A 16,542-nucleotide genomic window follows, 5' to 3' on the forward strand; every position below is an offset into this window, starting at 1 on the left:
AAAGTAAAATTTCTTTGAAGAATTTTCGGACCGTTATAGACTGATAGAATCAGCTATTCTATCTTTAGTAATAATGCCTTAAAATAATAATTAAGCTTTTTTGGGATGTTGCAAGTGAGTGGGTAAATGAAGTGCACAGATTTATGATGCTGTGAAGCGCAAATTTCGGCCACATGAAGCGAACTTCCACTTATCAAGAGCTATACAGTAACAACAACAACGAAAAGCAACAACGTTTTCCTCATTATAAATGTCATCAGGCATTATTTTGTCCATCAACTCGTCGCAGTTGTCGGAGGGCAATGTTTATGGCTTTTTGCCTCGTGGTTCCGGACTTCAGAGTTGACTGGCACTACAGGATCCACTACTGGGCATGCAGAGAGCCATTTATAATGAAAAGAAAAATTAAACAGGAAATTGAAACCGGACTGGCGTGTTAATGAGAATGCGATGCCATGCCGCACGTCTCGTTAACGGCCAGTTCTTAATTTTCGCCTGGGGACCTTCATTGTTCTTTAACAGCCTCCCAACATCCACTGGATTGTCGTTGCTGTTTACGTTGAGGTGTCCGTGAAATTGGGTAATTACTTTTAATGGCCAATGTAACAGTAAACGAAGTTATGATGATGTCCAAAATTTCCGAATCCTTAACTTCATGCTAAATTCCGCCATCCTTCTTGATACTGTTGTGTATATTTACTAAGACAATTATAAGGTATTTAATATTAATTAAATATTGATTAAAACTAATACTTTAACTATTTGTGAGATTAAAAATCACCCTGACTAAACCTAGCATTTTATTGTAAGTGCTTAAAGCAATGTTTAAGTTTATGATAGGATTAGAGAAGTATTAGAATTTTTAAAAATTGGTTAAATAATAAGATTTAAATTTAATTTCTTACCCCTAGCTTGCATTTAGTATTTATAAACATTTTGCTTAGACAATACCCCCTGATTTTCCGGGGATTGCTGGGCAAGCTTTATCCCCCGTCTGTACACAACAATTAGTGACTCTATTAAGTCGTCGCAAAATCAACAAAATTGAACAAAGCCCAGCGGAGTACTCCCACGCGGGGTTCAAAGCCAAGCAAAAGCAATCAAAACAGAAACTTGTAAACAAAAAAAAAAAATAAAAATAGAGGAAAAAGAGAAAATTAAGCGAGAAAAAACGCTGATATTAAAAGTTGATGGCGTCGCAGCCGACAAATAAAGGCGGGCCAACGAAAAAAAAAAATCAAATGTGTTTTTGGCTGGGATGGGCGACCGCTTAGTTTCATTAAAATTTAAGCAAAACTCAATGGACTGCAAATGCAAGAAATTGGATTGCCAGTGGCCCACAGCAAGGATACGGATGCTTCTCGACAACCTACTCCCGTTACCAATTTCCGGATCTACTGGGAGTTACTTTTTTTTTTTTTGCTTTTCGCCTAAGAGTATCTGGAAATAAATACCAGAGAGAGGACAATAAGACCGAACAGGCAAAAGGGACTCCGTGTCGTCGCAAAGTAGTAGAGGAAGAACTTTGGCGAACTTTCCCATTCTTGCACAATTTTGATTTACGACCACTTAACGTTTTTTATGGTTCCAGACTCGGCGATTGTATAGGAATTCGCGTGTGTATGTATGTCAGATTTTTCTTATAGTCAAGCTACAGTCGACATTCCGGCACTAACTTACCGTTATAGTACATACATAAATGTATATGTATAAACTAAAGTATCTAATGCCGTTGATTGATTAGGCATAAAAGTAAGGTTGAGTCAGCAGCATTTTACTATTAAGATGTGTTCGATACTCTTTTTGTTTTACAAGGCAGAAGTGCTCAACGCCAATGCTCTGAGAGTCAGAGTCTAAATTCTCATTTGTTTTTGTAAATGCTCGCTGCAGTGGTGCTAGTGGCGCTATTCCACCAACAAATTTTTGTTTTCCTCTTTATGCCTCATTCCGTCGTTAACTGTTCTTTTTTTTCCCTGGAACATCTTCGAATATTTGCACTGTAATTCATTTTTTTTACCTTCTGTTGGCAATTTGGAGTTTGTTTTTCAGTGTGGCATCGACGTGACTGTTAAAATGAGTGATAAAATTGTTAGCAAAAAAAATGTTTTTCTTTCTCTCAGTGTACAGCTGCAAACCAACACACTAATCATGTGCACATTCTCTTGTATTTGTGTTAGTAAATGCTCCGCTATAAGATAAATTTGAGCAACCCTGCCCTAAAGTGTATTTATGGTGCTAATTTTCATAGAAATATGTTAAGGATATTGAATAATAATAATTAAAGATTTATAAAATTTTAAATTTAGTGCGATTTTTGGACAATCCCTCATTCAAACAGCCCAACATAAAAATAAAAAACAGAGAGTGTGAATTTTATTTCCGATTTATTTTTATGGAAATGCGTGTCTCTCTATTCGATTAATCGCATTGCCCTGCTGGAGTTTACTTTTATTTCAGTTTTTTGGTGTGATATATATTGTAGCTATGCATACACGAATAACATTTCGTTTTTGATATAATCTTTTTTTTTTTGTAATTTTTGTAATATTTATTTTTAACTAACCTAGTACAGAAATTAAGATGGATTCAACACATACAGTCAGGGTGAGAAATCTATTTTTAATTGGAATCGCTGTGCTTACGTTTTGACTTTTGATCCTGGCATTAATGGTGAAAACTCTGGCAATTAATTTCGTTTCATTTTGATGATTTATATATATGTACGAGTATATTGGGATGTCTGTGTGATTGTTCGTGATTAAATATATTGCGCTTAATTGCGATAATTAGCGTGAATCATTGATGTGTGCCCTACATATATATATAATACATTCACAGACAAGTCAAGAAAGAATTTCGGATTGCGGTTCGTAGTTTGCTGTGTTGCTGTATCGCGCATACACCCCGTGGTACAGCAACATCAATAAGTATCCGGACTGTGCATAAATTATGCATTGCCACAACACCAATAAGTATAGCTGCAAACAATTATGGGCTAAATACTAGTACATTTATTATTATTATTTATTCATACGCCTATCGATGCATCCTATGGAAGTAAATTACGAGTACTCACTAATTATTCACGAGGGCTGCCACGAGACTGGTTCACTTTTTGGCCTGAGGGCGAGTAATGGCAATAAAGCTAATATATATATATATACATATTTAGTTATTTATTGTACCTAAAAATCCCCTCAAGATTTCTATGAAACTTTTTCGTTAATTTAATTTATAATTTTCCCTTAAATATAATATTTTTATATAGCTGGAAGTTAAAATTTGACAAAACGATACAACAAATTTTTAAAACCAATAAACTACCACCTTTTATTGAAAATAAAAAAAAATTTGTAAGTCTGGCAAAGAGTCTTTGCAGGCTTTCATTGTCTCATTACTCGCTCTCTGTCCTCGAAAACCTAGCAAAACCAAGACGAACCGCAAACCCAAAATCCCTTGCTTTGATTTGCCCTCCAAGCCATTTTACTGGAGCAATTCGCTGACCGTAAAGCTCGTTGCCGTGGCAGCGATAAACGCAGGATTGGTGTGATTGCTGGCGGAGTCCTTTGACTCCGGACTGTGGTTCCAGAAGTGTTCCCCCGCCAAGGTGGCAGTGGTGCGATTGGCGCGTTCCATTGGCGGTTCATCCCGCCGCTGCCTTACCGCCTGCGCCTGTGGTCACGAGGACATGTAGGTGCACTGCGTCTTGGGCTGAGGCTCTGTCTGTTCAATGGGCTGAATGGCTGCTCTTTTCCAGTAGTCTCGCACCGTTTCGACTGTCTCCATAATACGTAGGAAATTACGACCCGCCAGCATGGCCACATCCTCCTCACTCCAGTTATGATCCTCGAGCAGGGCGGCCAGTAGCTCTGGATATTTGGATACATCCTCTAGTCCCAATGGTGGCAATTCAATGCCATCGTATCCGGCTCCCAGGCCAATATGCTGGATGCCGGCAATGGCCCGCACATACTTAATGTGCTCGATGACGTCCTGGAGGCGTGCCTGTCGCCCACATGCTACATCTTCAGAATCGAAGCTCAGCATGATTAAGCCACCGTTCTCGGCCACCAGGCGCAGTATATCATCTGGTACATTCCGCGTCGAATTGCACAATTGGCGTGCCGCGGAGTGAGAGAAGATGACAGGAGCCCGGGTCACCTGAAGGACATCCCTGGCTGTGGCATCTGAACTGTGTGAAAGATCGATCATCATGCCCAGCCTATTCATCTCACGTACGATGGCCTTGCCAAATGGCGTGAGTCCTTGTTCTGCCACCGATGCACTTGATCCTGCCCACGATACGTCACAGCGATGTGTTAAGCTGAGATATCGTGCTCCAAGGGAGTAGAAAGATCTTAGGACCCCCAAAGAGGAACCAATTGTATGACCACCCTCCACTCCAATCAGCGAGGCCAGCAGTCCACGTCGATGTGCCTCCACAATGTCCTGCGAGGATGTAGCCAGCACCGTTTCCCGGGCATACATGTCCGACAGGCGCCGCACTATGTCGATCTGTTCCAGAGCCAATTGGACGGCGTCCAAGCCCTGTGCCTCGCACGGTACATATGCTGACCTGCAAAAATGGCAACGAAAGTGAAAAGGTTAAAGGACTTCTGCCAGGATTTGTTTTCCAAATAAAAACATAAGCTATATACTTAGCAAAAATAATGAATTTAAACAAAAAACTTCTCTAATTCAGGCCCTTAAAAATGTAATGACCCACGATTGCTGTTTAATTGGAAAATGCAAATTGAAAGTGCCAAAGTGGTTAGTTAGCAGTTGCGTTGAACTTTGCATTTTAGTTGCCATTTGATATGGCCATAAGCGAGCCAGGGGGCATTCAAAACTTCGCAGAGGACTGGGTTAAGCCCAGAGATCCTGCTGGTTTTGCCAAAAACTGGAAGTGAAGTTCAGAAAGGACGTCGAACGAATTGAAATGCCAAATTGGCGAAAAGTTACGCTTGCGCCATCTGGTGGTCACAGCAGCCGGCTCAGGCTAGTAGTTCGTTCTTTGGTGTGGTGTAGTTTCCTATCCAAAATGAAGTCAAGTCGATTGCCCATCAGCGTTGTTTCCCAAACTGCTGCTGTCTGCCGGCTGTCAGATTGTTCTCCTCCCTTTTTCCTCTAACCGAATTTGAAAAAGGACATTGAGTGGGTGTGCAATCTGCACTGGAAAATAAATTGATCAAATAGTCAAAAAAAAAATGTAGAAAAATATAACACTTTTTTGGATGGTAGCAAAAACTACTTTCCCACTAAAGGTTTCCAATTGCTAAAGATCTTTGTATTAAAAAAAATCATACAATAATTTTCAATAAACCATTTCATGCATAATTTTTTTTCAGTGTGAGATTTGTGTAGGGAAAGGCTGAGTACGACCAACAGCAGACAGGTTGGCTGCTTGCCCTGGGGCATCCAGTCGGTTGCCAAATTTTATTTTGCAGTCAAATTGTTGGCAGCTTTTTATTGCCGCGCGGGGAAAATAGTGGGGTTCAGCCGGAGTGGGCGGCTGTTTTGGATGCCCCCCCACGGTGGGTGTGGCAGCTGGCTATATATGTTGCCATGTTTTGGCCAACAATCGAATGCATGGTGGCAAAAGGGTCAGATCTCTGGCCCGGGTAAATGTCGCCTCGGCCTGATTGCAGTTTTATGTGACTTTTCAATTTTCATGACTTGGCCGCTAGTGGGCGAATTTTCATATCGTATACGCCTCATTGAACTTTGTAATTTCAATTGTAGTTCTTTATTATAATCAATAAATTAAAGTTCAATTTTCCATTAATATCCTATAGTATAACTTTCCTGAACTTACCAAACTTGAACGCTGACCAATCCCTGCTTAAGTCGCTCCATATCCGTTTGCGCCCATGCCGGCCGTGCCCACAATGACTTGTGATCGACATCATGGCTAAGATGGAGCTCCAGGCTGCTGTGGGCGTACTTGCGAACGTTCCAGGCATAATTGTTGTGTCCATCGACCAACGGTACTTCACGCAGAATTCGTCGGACGATTCTCAGTCTTTGGGCGTGCGAATTACGGCTGGGCGCCATAAGGAAGTGCTGATAGGCTAAGGTAGCAGCAATGGCTAGCAGACAGATGGCACTGACCAGTGTGATGGCCACCAGCCAGGAGCCTCTCTTTCCCTTCTGACCACCATCGGCTCCGGCGTTTGCTTTTCTTAAGCCTTTACCCTTTACTTTTCCGGTAGCACTGGCTCCCGTCGCCGAATTGAGCGATGTTGGAGATTTGGCATCGAGACCCACTATCTCACCGCCCACTACGACGCCCCCGGCCATTGGATTGCCAAAGTTCACCTTGGACTTTTGGATGCTGGCTATCTCGCCACCGGAATCGCTGTTCGAGATCGAGTTCTGGCGGGAAAGTGTACGGCGGATGTTCGAGTGCTCGGTGACATCGGGCAATCCACCGAAGCCAGTCGTCTGAAATGGAAAAAATTCAATTTAAATTAATTTTATTAAATCAAATAAAAAGACGTTATTTATTATGAACCAATAGTTATTCAAAGTATATCATTGTATATTTTTTAAGCCATTTCTTTGAGGTATTTCCAAGTAACATAGGCCCAGTTAGTGATTCATTTGACGGTTGAGTTCGTTTCTGAAAATGGTCTGAAGCCCAGCAAATACAATGGTTAACTTCGGTGGGCGGGGGTGGTGAGGCGTTGACTGCAGGGTGATACAACCGTTCGTCGAAAAGTTGCTTCATTAAAAGTGCGTCAAAGTTTCTTCGTTGATTTTGTGCCCTAATTAAAACTGCAGCCGAAGAAGCAAACTTCGAGAGCTCTGCTATATTCATAACTTGCATGAAACATCAACACGATGCGCAGGGAAACTTTTTAATGAACCAAATAACCATATCAGAATCAATATAATGCCCCAGCCACGTTCCATCCACCAACCATAACCATCACCACCCACCACATATTCCTTACCTTTTGGCATTCCCAGTGACGGAATCGAGCTAATCTTGGCCCGACATAATTAAGCCTTAGTCATAATTCATGGACTTGGGCCACATGTGTCCCCAGGTCCGAAAAGCTAACTTCTTCGACCCAACTCGATCCCTTGACGGAGGGGGTGTGCAATGGAATACGCCCACATATACAAAAGGACAAAACTGGGAAAGTTTGTCGTGTGAAAGTTGTGACATAAAGTTTGCCAGGGGCAGGCAATGATTTGTTTATATTGCGACTGCCAGAGGAATTATGCCAAAACTGTGCAAAGTACAAATCAAATCTAAATGCGCACATTGTTGAGCACAAGCCAGGGAATTCCAAGATGAAGATGTTTCAGGGTACAAAATTAGATTGGAAACAAACTTGGAACATTGCTCAAAGATGAAGCAAACTACTTTATATAAGGAGTATTAAGTGAAAGGAACCTACTATGAACTAACATTGCATTTAAAAAACTTTTTAAATGTATTTTGAATTAAGTTGGGGAAGCCTATTATATATTTTGTATGCCCTGGATTGTCAAAAAACTTGTTTCGCAAACGCATTTCATTACATAAATAAATAATACATCGTTTAATACTAAACAAGACCATTTAAAAGGCACACCATTTTCCGTTTGATCAGCTTAAGTAACTTATTCAAGCGAAATAAAATATTGTGTAAGTAATCTTACTACATGGTCACCCTAATTATCGATATGATTCCGATAACCGATAAACAAAGGTTAAGCTAAGATATGATAATTGGTTGGAAAGCATTTTTCGATTGTATTCATTCTTGGTTAAAAAGGGGTAAATAAAAGATTAAAGAGACTTAGAACATAAATATATACATAAATCTACTTTTACAAATATCAACTTCAACTTAAATAAACTTAAATGCAAAAATTGAATTTTAAAGAAGAGTTTACATATCTGTGAAAGCATTTTAATTATATTCTTTCTATGCAGTTGTAAAGTCTTGTGAAAGACATTTCTTCGCAGAGTTTTTATGATGTTTCCGTCGAAAGCTTTGACCCACCCGGACTGCGGCTAATTAGCTGGAAAATCGGCACCACACGGCGTATGAGCAACGAGCGTGATGGAAAGCACAGCAGTGTTTTTGCTGGATTTTAATGCACGGAAATAATTAAATTAAATTGAATGAAACGTGGCCGTAAAAGGAGCTACGTGGGCTTTGACCACTCGCTACATTTTCAACTATTTTTAATTATGAATTTCAAACATCATGAAGCGCAGGGAACAGTGAAATTAACTTTTTTTTTACAAAAAGCAGCAAACTTTTGTGCGGCTCCGCGAAAGTAATAAAACGATAACAAGATGACTGCAGGGGAAGGAGGGGGGAGAGAACTTTTGGCAGCGAAAGAAATATTCATCTCAATTTATTCAATTTTTAATAAAAATGCAAATATTTTACGTGCTTCCGCTATCGCACCCTGGCACCCTCGCACTGCATCCAACACAAAGTAGCATAATTTCTTTCCCCTTAGAATTTGTGTTTAAAAATAAAAATAAAAAAGAAGAAAAACAAAAATCAAGCTAAAAGTTATAGAGCCACCGTTGCGCTGCTTAAAAGGCGCTTCATTGTGCAGTGCACTGCAGTTTTCCACAATTTTTTTTTTTGGGGAAGGACCTAGGCGGGACTTTTCCGGGACAGCTTGGTGTGACGCGAAAAGTTTGTTTGCCAACGGAGGTCGCATCATAGTCAACGTCATCTCGTCGTTGGCATTGCGGGAGCTAAAGCTGTAATCCGCACACCACATTTGGCCACATTTTCCCCCAGACTTTGCTAGCATTTGGGGCGCAGGCGAGAGATAGTTGCCCGAAAAATGCATGACCGTGGGGACCAGCAGCCACAAAATCTGTCCCACAGGTTTGCCTTAGTTTAGCCAAGTTTATAATTAGTTTAGGCCGGGTCATGCCCTGCATTGACATGCCACCAAGAACAAAAACTATTGCGTTTATGGTGAAGAATAGTTTGCTGTTGGGCCAACTAATCGCCACCTTACATACCTTAGCTACTTGAGTGCTAAACGAGATATCTGTTAAGTTAGACATAGGTTAAGATAATCAAAAGTTATTATTTTTGATTTCATTCTTACAATAAATATTATGCATATGATCCTTTAGATTTTATATTGAATTATATAGCAATTTGGTATGCAAGGCAATGTGATTATCTAGTACAGCTCACTTAGCACTCTATTTCCAGCGATGTAATGATGGGTTTTCCCCTTTCAAGTGAGTGCGATAGAAAAGGATGATGTTGGCGTTTTGTGCGTCTGGCGGATTCTGTACAAATTGGCTCTATTGTTGTTGCCTGTTGCCTGATCCCCGACCCGGGGCTGAAATTCGTCCAATTGAGTTTTAAATAAAAATGAGCAGACTATGCGGCAACAACAATGGCAATGGCAATAGCAATAGCAGCAGCAACAACAACTCCATTTTCCTCTCAGCAACAGCAACAACCTGCAGCATGTCAGAAGCAGCAGCAGCAACATCAGAGTCATTCAGCTCGTACAAAAGGCGAAAGGAGGCGGCAACAGGACCAACGTCAACAAGGACAATAACAATGAAAACGGCAACGGCAGCGGCAAAAAATAGAAAACGGGAGCAAGAAAAAACTGTTACGGAATGCTTTATAGTTTCCGCCATTATTTTCCCTTTTGCAGCTGCAGTTTTTAGTAGAACCTTCTCTATATATATATATATATATCAACCTTTTTTTTGTGCATCAGCAACACCCTGGCAAGCAACGAGAATTTAGTCCGAGACTAAAAACAACTAAAATCTGTGCCGCATGTGCAACAGCCAAAGGGGTTTCGCAATGGTCGGTGGACAGGAAACGCTCTTTGCTGTATGCTGAAAAGTATTTGTCATGCTATATCTCATCCCAGCCGTGTGCATATATCATGTTATACGGCAGCACTCGTGGGAAACAAAGCAAATCCATTCCATAAATAATCCCCCAGTGGCTCCATGTAGAATTCCGGGTAGCGAAATGTTGGAATGGCGATCTCTTCTAGGTGCGAGTGCCAAAATATTCGCACGTTCTCTCGTGAAAGTAAATTGGTGGTATAACTTAATCTCTTCCTTTTGATTTACAATCGCTTTAACATGGTAATACGGGTGTTTTCCTAAACGTTTCCCATTTATTTACTAATTTTTGGATAAGTAATACTTAAGAGATGCTTAAATGAGAGGTTAGTTAGTAAGTTTCTGTAGTTTCCTATTTACTTCAGTTGGGTGTACCCCAAAGAGGCTACTTCATGTTAATGGATATTCCATCCTGTGTTCCTGTCATGTTAAGATGTCTGCAATAAGACAACTTTCTCGAGCAAGTAATAACTTTCGCAGACAATGCAGTAAACTTTGGCAAATCAATTTATCGAGTGGCCCTTTGCCTTGATTATGATTGATTCGACCAACAAGAAAATAACTCTATGTACAAAGAATTTCTGGTCAACTTTATCAATTCGCATCTATTGTACGCCGGATGTGATGAAGCTGTCCGTCTCTGAGCCGGAGACCCAAGGACCCCGGGGGAGATAGTGCACAGCAGGCATGTCGACAACCCCAGTCCTGGAGTTGTCGACTGTGGTCCTTGCCAGCTGCTGTTCCTGCTGCTGTTTTTAGTTTTTCAAATGTCATTTGGCCATTTCACGCTGATGGACATCAGTCTCGGTCCCCCCTTGCTCTCATCCCCGCCAGTCCACAAATTGCCTTGTGGCTGCCACGTAATTTCTGCCTTCCGTACTGAGGTTGCTCTGGCAACAGCCGCATTCAAATGTTGCAATCGTTGAAGGCAAAACCAAAACGAAACCCAAACCGTCTACACAGAAAAAAATCGAAAGTAAATAAAATAAAATGTAACTTTTAAGGATTTTATAATTTAGAGATTTCTAATGATGAATTTATCGTGGAACGATAATTTTATTTGAATATAACGGTCGTCTCGTTTCTAGTTCGCTGTCTCGTTTCTAGTTGGTTCATAGTACGGTACTTTCTCGTGTTATGTTAGTATAAGTACGACTACAAAAGAGTAAAAGTAAAGAGTAAGTGAGACCAAGCTAATGCATTGCGTGATCTCTTGAGATAAGTGAGAGTGAATGGGATGATGATAGTAATGCATGCAAATTGCGCAGCTGAATTACTCGTTAAAAAAATATAAGAGAAGAGGAGGAAAAGTCATTCAAAAAGATTACAAATTTGATTACCAATTACAAATATTTTCTTTAGTGTAGGCCCAGGAGATTGGTCCGAAGGACAGCAGACTGTTGGCCGTTGGCGTTAGCCACAATGGCTGTGTTAGAGCTTCGCATTTTGTTTGTTTATTTTGCCGTCCCATTGCGACTTATGTATGTGGGCGATGACCGGCAAATGTCCGCACCCTCTTCCCATTTTTTACCCACTTTTTGCCCCCTCACCCTTTTGGCTGTTTGTTTTGTGCCAACGGAATCGAAACGTTCTAAGTGTTCATTAAACAATTTAAAGTTGATTGGCCCTGCCCAGCTTTTTTGCCCCAGGAATGTGTGTATGTGTGAGTGTAATATGTCTCAATGGATTTGGACTTAAATGTAATTTGGCTACTGATTGCGTTAAGCGGCTGAGCACTTTCCTAATTGTGATGTCTTGTGGCGGAATTAATGCCTTATCGTATACAGATTGATGTGTGTTATCATCAGACAAGTTGCTATGGTGGAATGCTCCTTTCGGCAAAAAAAGCAATCTAATAAAAGTTGTGCGGGCTTTTGGTTCAGAAATGCTTAGGTCAAGTTTCTGCCTTGAAGTGCAGTGAGGAAAAGTTCCCAGATTGGAAGATGTTATTAAATTATGTTATTATATTCTAAATTATGTAATAAAATAATAATTAAGTAATCGGTTTTTTTGATGTTATCTTAATGTTTCTTGTTTTTAAAACACCAAAATTATTAAGGGTCTTAGGGTTTAATCTTTAAAGTACCCCCCTATAATTAATCTTAAATTCAAATATTTTATTGGTTTTATCCCAGTAGCTTAATGTCCTGTGCATCCCCATAACAGAGTGTTTCATCAATTCTGCATCGCAATCCTGGCTAGTGACAGCCCTTAACACCCGCGAACAGGACCAGAAAGCCAGTATACCAGGACAATGGATTTGGAGTGTCTGGTTTTGGCGAACCTGACACGCCGTCCACCACGTCCATCAATCAAAACTCACTTGGAGCTGCGGTGGAGCTGTGTCTGTAAAAACTTCTCGAATGAATGGCAGCTCCTGGCCAGAAACTATTTGCACACGAAACACAGGAAAAGCTGGACGTAGGGAAAAGTTTGACTACGACGGCAAGTGCGGACTCGACATTTTTGGGCGGTGTCAATGGGTGGAAAGGGGGCGGAGTGTTAGGGATTTGGCAAACTATTGGCAAACTCAATGATGGGGAGCATCGGAGCGAAGCAACCGACATGGATAGGGAACGCAAAGGATACACAGAGGAAAGTGCTAGTGAAATTTGATCTAATAGTTTAGCTTAAAATGTATTTTAACTACTGTTTTGGCTTTAAATTAACCCATACTATACAATTTCGAAGTGAAAAAAGTTGTCCAAGTTTCAGTAATGCATGTTTTATCTCAATTAATAAAATGCAAAATGTGAAATGAAAAATGTGATTTTAAATGCCAGCAACACATTGTTAATGTGGGAAATAAAGATTTTAGTGTTTAATAAGCACTTTTCCTGGAATTTTTCAACGTGTTTCGGGAGATCCTGCAAGTGGACATGGCACCAAAGCGCGAAATGAAGATGGGCGGTGTGGGGGAGCTGGAAAATAATGGCGATTTTTATGGCTTTGGCGGAACGCATAAAAAACCCAAGCTCAGTGGAGGAGCAAGAGCAGGACCAGCACCAGAAGGAGGAGGAGAAGCTAGAGCTGGACAAATGCCCGGGCCGCTGAAAGGCAACTGAAACTGAAAACTGAATCTGAAACTGCAACAGAACGACATTTGCAACATTTAATTTATTATTCAAATGTGAACAAATGGCGCCGGCGAGCAAAGATGACAGCGTTCCCAGTGAGTAATGGTTTCCCAAGGACAATTGCCCCGGTCCCAGACCTTTTACCCCTGCAAAACCTACCCTACCCTACTTTTTTGGGGTTCTTGAGCTTTAGTTTGCCTTCGGTTTATTGTTGGTGGCTTTGGCAGTCGGATTGGAATCATGTCCTGGATTTGATTCGCCCTAGTCCGTAGTCCAAACAAATTGAGTTACATGCAAATAATCGTTTGTCCGATTTGGTCACAGGATGTGTGTCCCACGCTTGTGTAAATAAAGTCCTTGGTATTTATCATGTTCCAGAATCCTTCGCAGTTTGGTTCTATCTGTCCAGTTTCGACAGCAAAAAGATACGATTGCGAAGTAAAGTTGCTCAAATACGAATTTGAATAGATTTTAAAAGTGCTCTGTGGAGGGTTTAAATATTGTAGTAGGATAAGTGACTTGCTATAATTATAATTAAGTACAACTCTGCTATAAATATGCTATAAACTAGTATTTGAATGTAACGGCTAGCTAGTTAACTTCTAAAAGTATCTTCTGTGGTAAAGTAGCCAATCTGGCAACGCTGTTAAAATGTTAAGTATCGATATTGATCGCAGCCAACTTCAGGTAATCGTATATAAAAACCGACATAGCGTCGGGCAGTTGCGAATAAGAGATAAAAGAGGATGGTCAAGTTTTTATAAAAATGTTTTAATTCGTGTAACAATTTATAATGCTATAATATGTATTAAAGATTATTTTATACTTTATCGCCAATCAAACTTTAATCTTGATATATTTTACACCTTTTTTGTGGAGTTGCTAACCACAGAATTTGTTCATTTTTTGCCACATATAAAAAGTACAGCAGAAATTGCTCTTTTTTCAATCTAATTCAATGTAACCGCAAATAATTAAACATTCATCCGATTCGGGTGCGTTAGATTCACTTCAGTTTACGCAGCTTTTTGGCTCCACACTTCAAATTCAAATGCAACATCTGACAGAGCCAATTTGCATATTTCAGCATGTGGACGGGCACTTGTCTAACTAAATAAACCCCAGCAAGTGCACTTATCAATGTATGATAAACGTTGAATATATTTGCATGTAAATTTTAGTTATTATTTCATTTACAAGCTTAAACTTAGAGTGGGATTTAGTTTGAAATTCTTGATTTCACCTCAATATTAAAATAATAATAAAATATCATAAAGAGACCAATAATTTCCTTTCTCCCTTAGACGCTATAAAACTTAATAATCTCCACTGATTTATCGATTCTTTGACCTCTGTAAGCCCCTTGTGTCTTGTTCAAATCAAATCAACTACGGGGAATATCGTTAAATGAAGGGATACGGATATGGCGGATATGTGTGGGGCATAAAAGTATACGAGCTTCTTTATGACGGAATCTGCATAACGGATCCTATCTGGCTGAAATAAAAGCGGCACATCTTCCATTCAAGACCAGGTCGTTCGATTCTGTTAAGGCAGTCTCTCTCTTTGCACTGGCAAAATTTTAAATCTAAATTTAAAATGCAATTTAAAGCCTTTTCTTTGTTATTGAAAAAGTTTATAAAGTAATTTAGAAGCAAATATTTCTTTCTGTTACATTAAAGATGGTTTTTGAATGTGTGTAAGAACCATTTATTAGTTAAGAAATCACATTTTTCTCAGTGTTTATTTAGTGACAGGCTGATGTCGTCAGTGAAATCGCGGCACGAACACAAAGAGCCGGCAATAATCGTAAATGCTTCCCTGTCTTCATCCAATTTTTGTGGGATAAACGCCATGAATGCCAATTACAGAAGCGGCAACGGTCTTATCGTTATCAGAGCTCACCCCACCTTCAAATTGCAGGTTTTCTATTCTTAAGCTAATGGTTGGGTTGGCAATTTAATTTCCGAAACCTTGATATGCCAAACTTAAACCCAGAACTAAGTTATTTTTATTGCACATTTAGTCTATGTTCTACCCTTGGCTAATCCACCCACCTGGTAATCCATGTAGTTATCGAAGTGCATGTAAGAACAGCTGCCCGCATCACCTGGCCCCGGAATGGGTAGACCATTCTCGTCTAGCTCGACGGCGGGAGGCGGTGGCGGCGATGGGGGTGGCAGATTGTCGCCCTTGAAGGAGACCCTCTTTGGCTTGCCCTGTCCCCCGGCCAGTCTCCTGCCTCGTCCCAGAGTTCCGGAGCCCATCATGTAAGCCAGTGACCCGCATCCCACCACTGCCTCTTGTTGGTGGTGTTGCTGCTGTTGTTGTTGTTGTTGTTGCTGTGGGTGGTGCAGGGACTGAAGGCCACAGGCTCCGAAACGGAAGTGCGGCATGCAGGTGGTGGTCATACCACCAGCTCCACATTCACTGCCCTCGAAATCCGATTCGACGTCCGTTACAAAGGCGGCCGGTTGGAAACCGCGTGGTAAAGTAGCCGCCATCGAGGGATTTTGATTGGGATTAATATTTGGATTAGGTCCGCCTGCCAAAGCCGGCATCCTTTGGCGTCCCAATGTTCCGGTGCACAGGATATTCATTTGCTGTGGATGCTGGATAGCGTGTGGAATCTGTTCGCCTTGCAGGAGCGCCAATTCGCCGGAATTTGCTGTTTGTGTTGTTGTTCCTGCTGTTGTTGTCGTTGCTGTTGGGTCGACTGGCAAGAGGTGGTGCGTGGGCTGCAGCTGATAATAGTGCTCAACTCCCGGAACTCCACCGCCCACTGCCCCCTCAACAGGAGCCGGCAGCAAAGCTGTGGGTATCACCATAATGGGCATCATGGCCGGCGGTGCCGATGAAGCCGTCGAACCACCGGCTGCCTGGAGCAACTCCATTTGGCACATCTCCTCATAGCTAAGCGGACGCAAGTGCTCCATGTCTGGGATTTCTAGGGCGTGGTTAATTCACTACTCCGATATCCTCACTTCACTTTTGGTTTGTAATAATTTTTAAGAATTTGTAAATTTTTCTTGGGTTTTCCTGCGAGTTTTCCACCTGTACACTACCGATACATTTATTTTCTCGGGGGTGTAGAGAGGAGTGGGTGGGAAGTTTTCGCGCGCGTTCCCTAGGTTTTGCTCACATCGCGTCCGTCTGTTGAAAAAACTCGTGCGCCTTCGTCCTTTCGTCTAACTTTATTCCGCGACAGTCCTGCAGCAACTGAGTCTGTCTGCCAATCTCTGGAGATTTTTGCACGTCCAATTCGCCGGAGTCTGTGCAGACGCAGCGCATGCGCCACCCGGAAACTTTTTTCGCCAGGCTCGGCTCTTCGCAGGAGACGCTTTCCCCCTTTTTACCCTCACTTGGCGCGTTTTGTTTTGATTCCGTTTCGTACAGAGAAAGAAAATGTGAGACGGAAAAAGTAGTCATTTGAATGGTTTTTAGAAAATATACTTATTAAATTTATTAATATGAATGAATTTTCTTGTTTCTAAATAAAATCAAGATAAAAACTTGATCAGCTTTTCTTACAGTGCAAGCTTAGTGTAGGGGTTGGCGGAGTTGATTGCTCTCAACGTCTGTTTTGAAGCCATGTTGATTTTCGTACGT

General features: G+C 41.1%; 1 protein-coding gene across 2 annotated transcripts in view; it reads right to left on the bottom strand.

Annotated features, from left to right (window-relative positions):
* Nucleotides 1–2,325: 2,325 nt before the first annotated feature.
* Nucleotides 2,326–16,542, bottom strand: part of LOC108114377 (putative dipeptidase NECHADRAFT_87110) — an 89,526-nt gene continuing 75,309 nt past the window's right edge. The window contains exons 1-3 of one of the 2 annotated variants that reach the window (XM_017225330.2): nt 14,991–16,130; nt 5,816–6,444; nt 2,331–4,576 (exon numbers count right to left, since the gene is read on the bottom strand). In XM_017225330.2, the coding sequence (XP_017080819.1) occupies nt 3,679–4,576; nt 5,816–6,444; nt 14,991–15,869 (2,406 nt within the window). In that variant the 5' untranslated portion in view covers nt 15,870–16,130 and the 3' untranslated portion in view covers nt 2,331–3,678. Of the gene's footprint in view, nt 4,577–5,815; nt 6,445–14,990; nt 16,131–16,542 lie in introns of those variants that run through there. The other variant, XM_017225329.2, reaches the window with a different exon arrangement.

Source organism: Drosophila eugracilis, unplaced genomic scaffold (genome assembly GCF_018153835.1).
Source record: "Drosophila eugracilis isolate 14026-0451.02 unplaced genomic scaffold, ASM1815383v1 contig_2154, whole genome shotgun sequence".
Taxonomy (NCBI): domain Eukaryota; kingdom Metazoa; phylum Arthropoda; class Insecta; order Diptera; family Drosophilidae; genus Drosophila; species Drosophila eugracilis.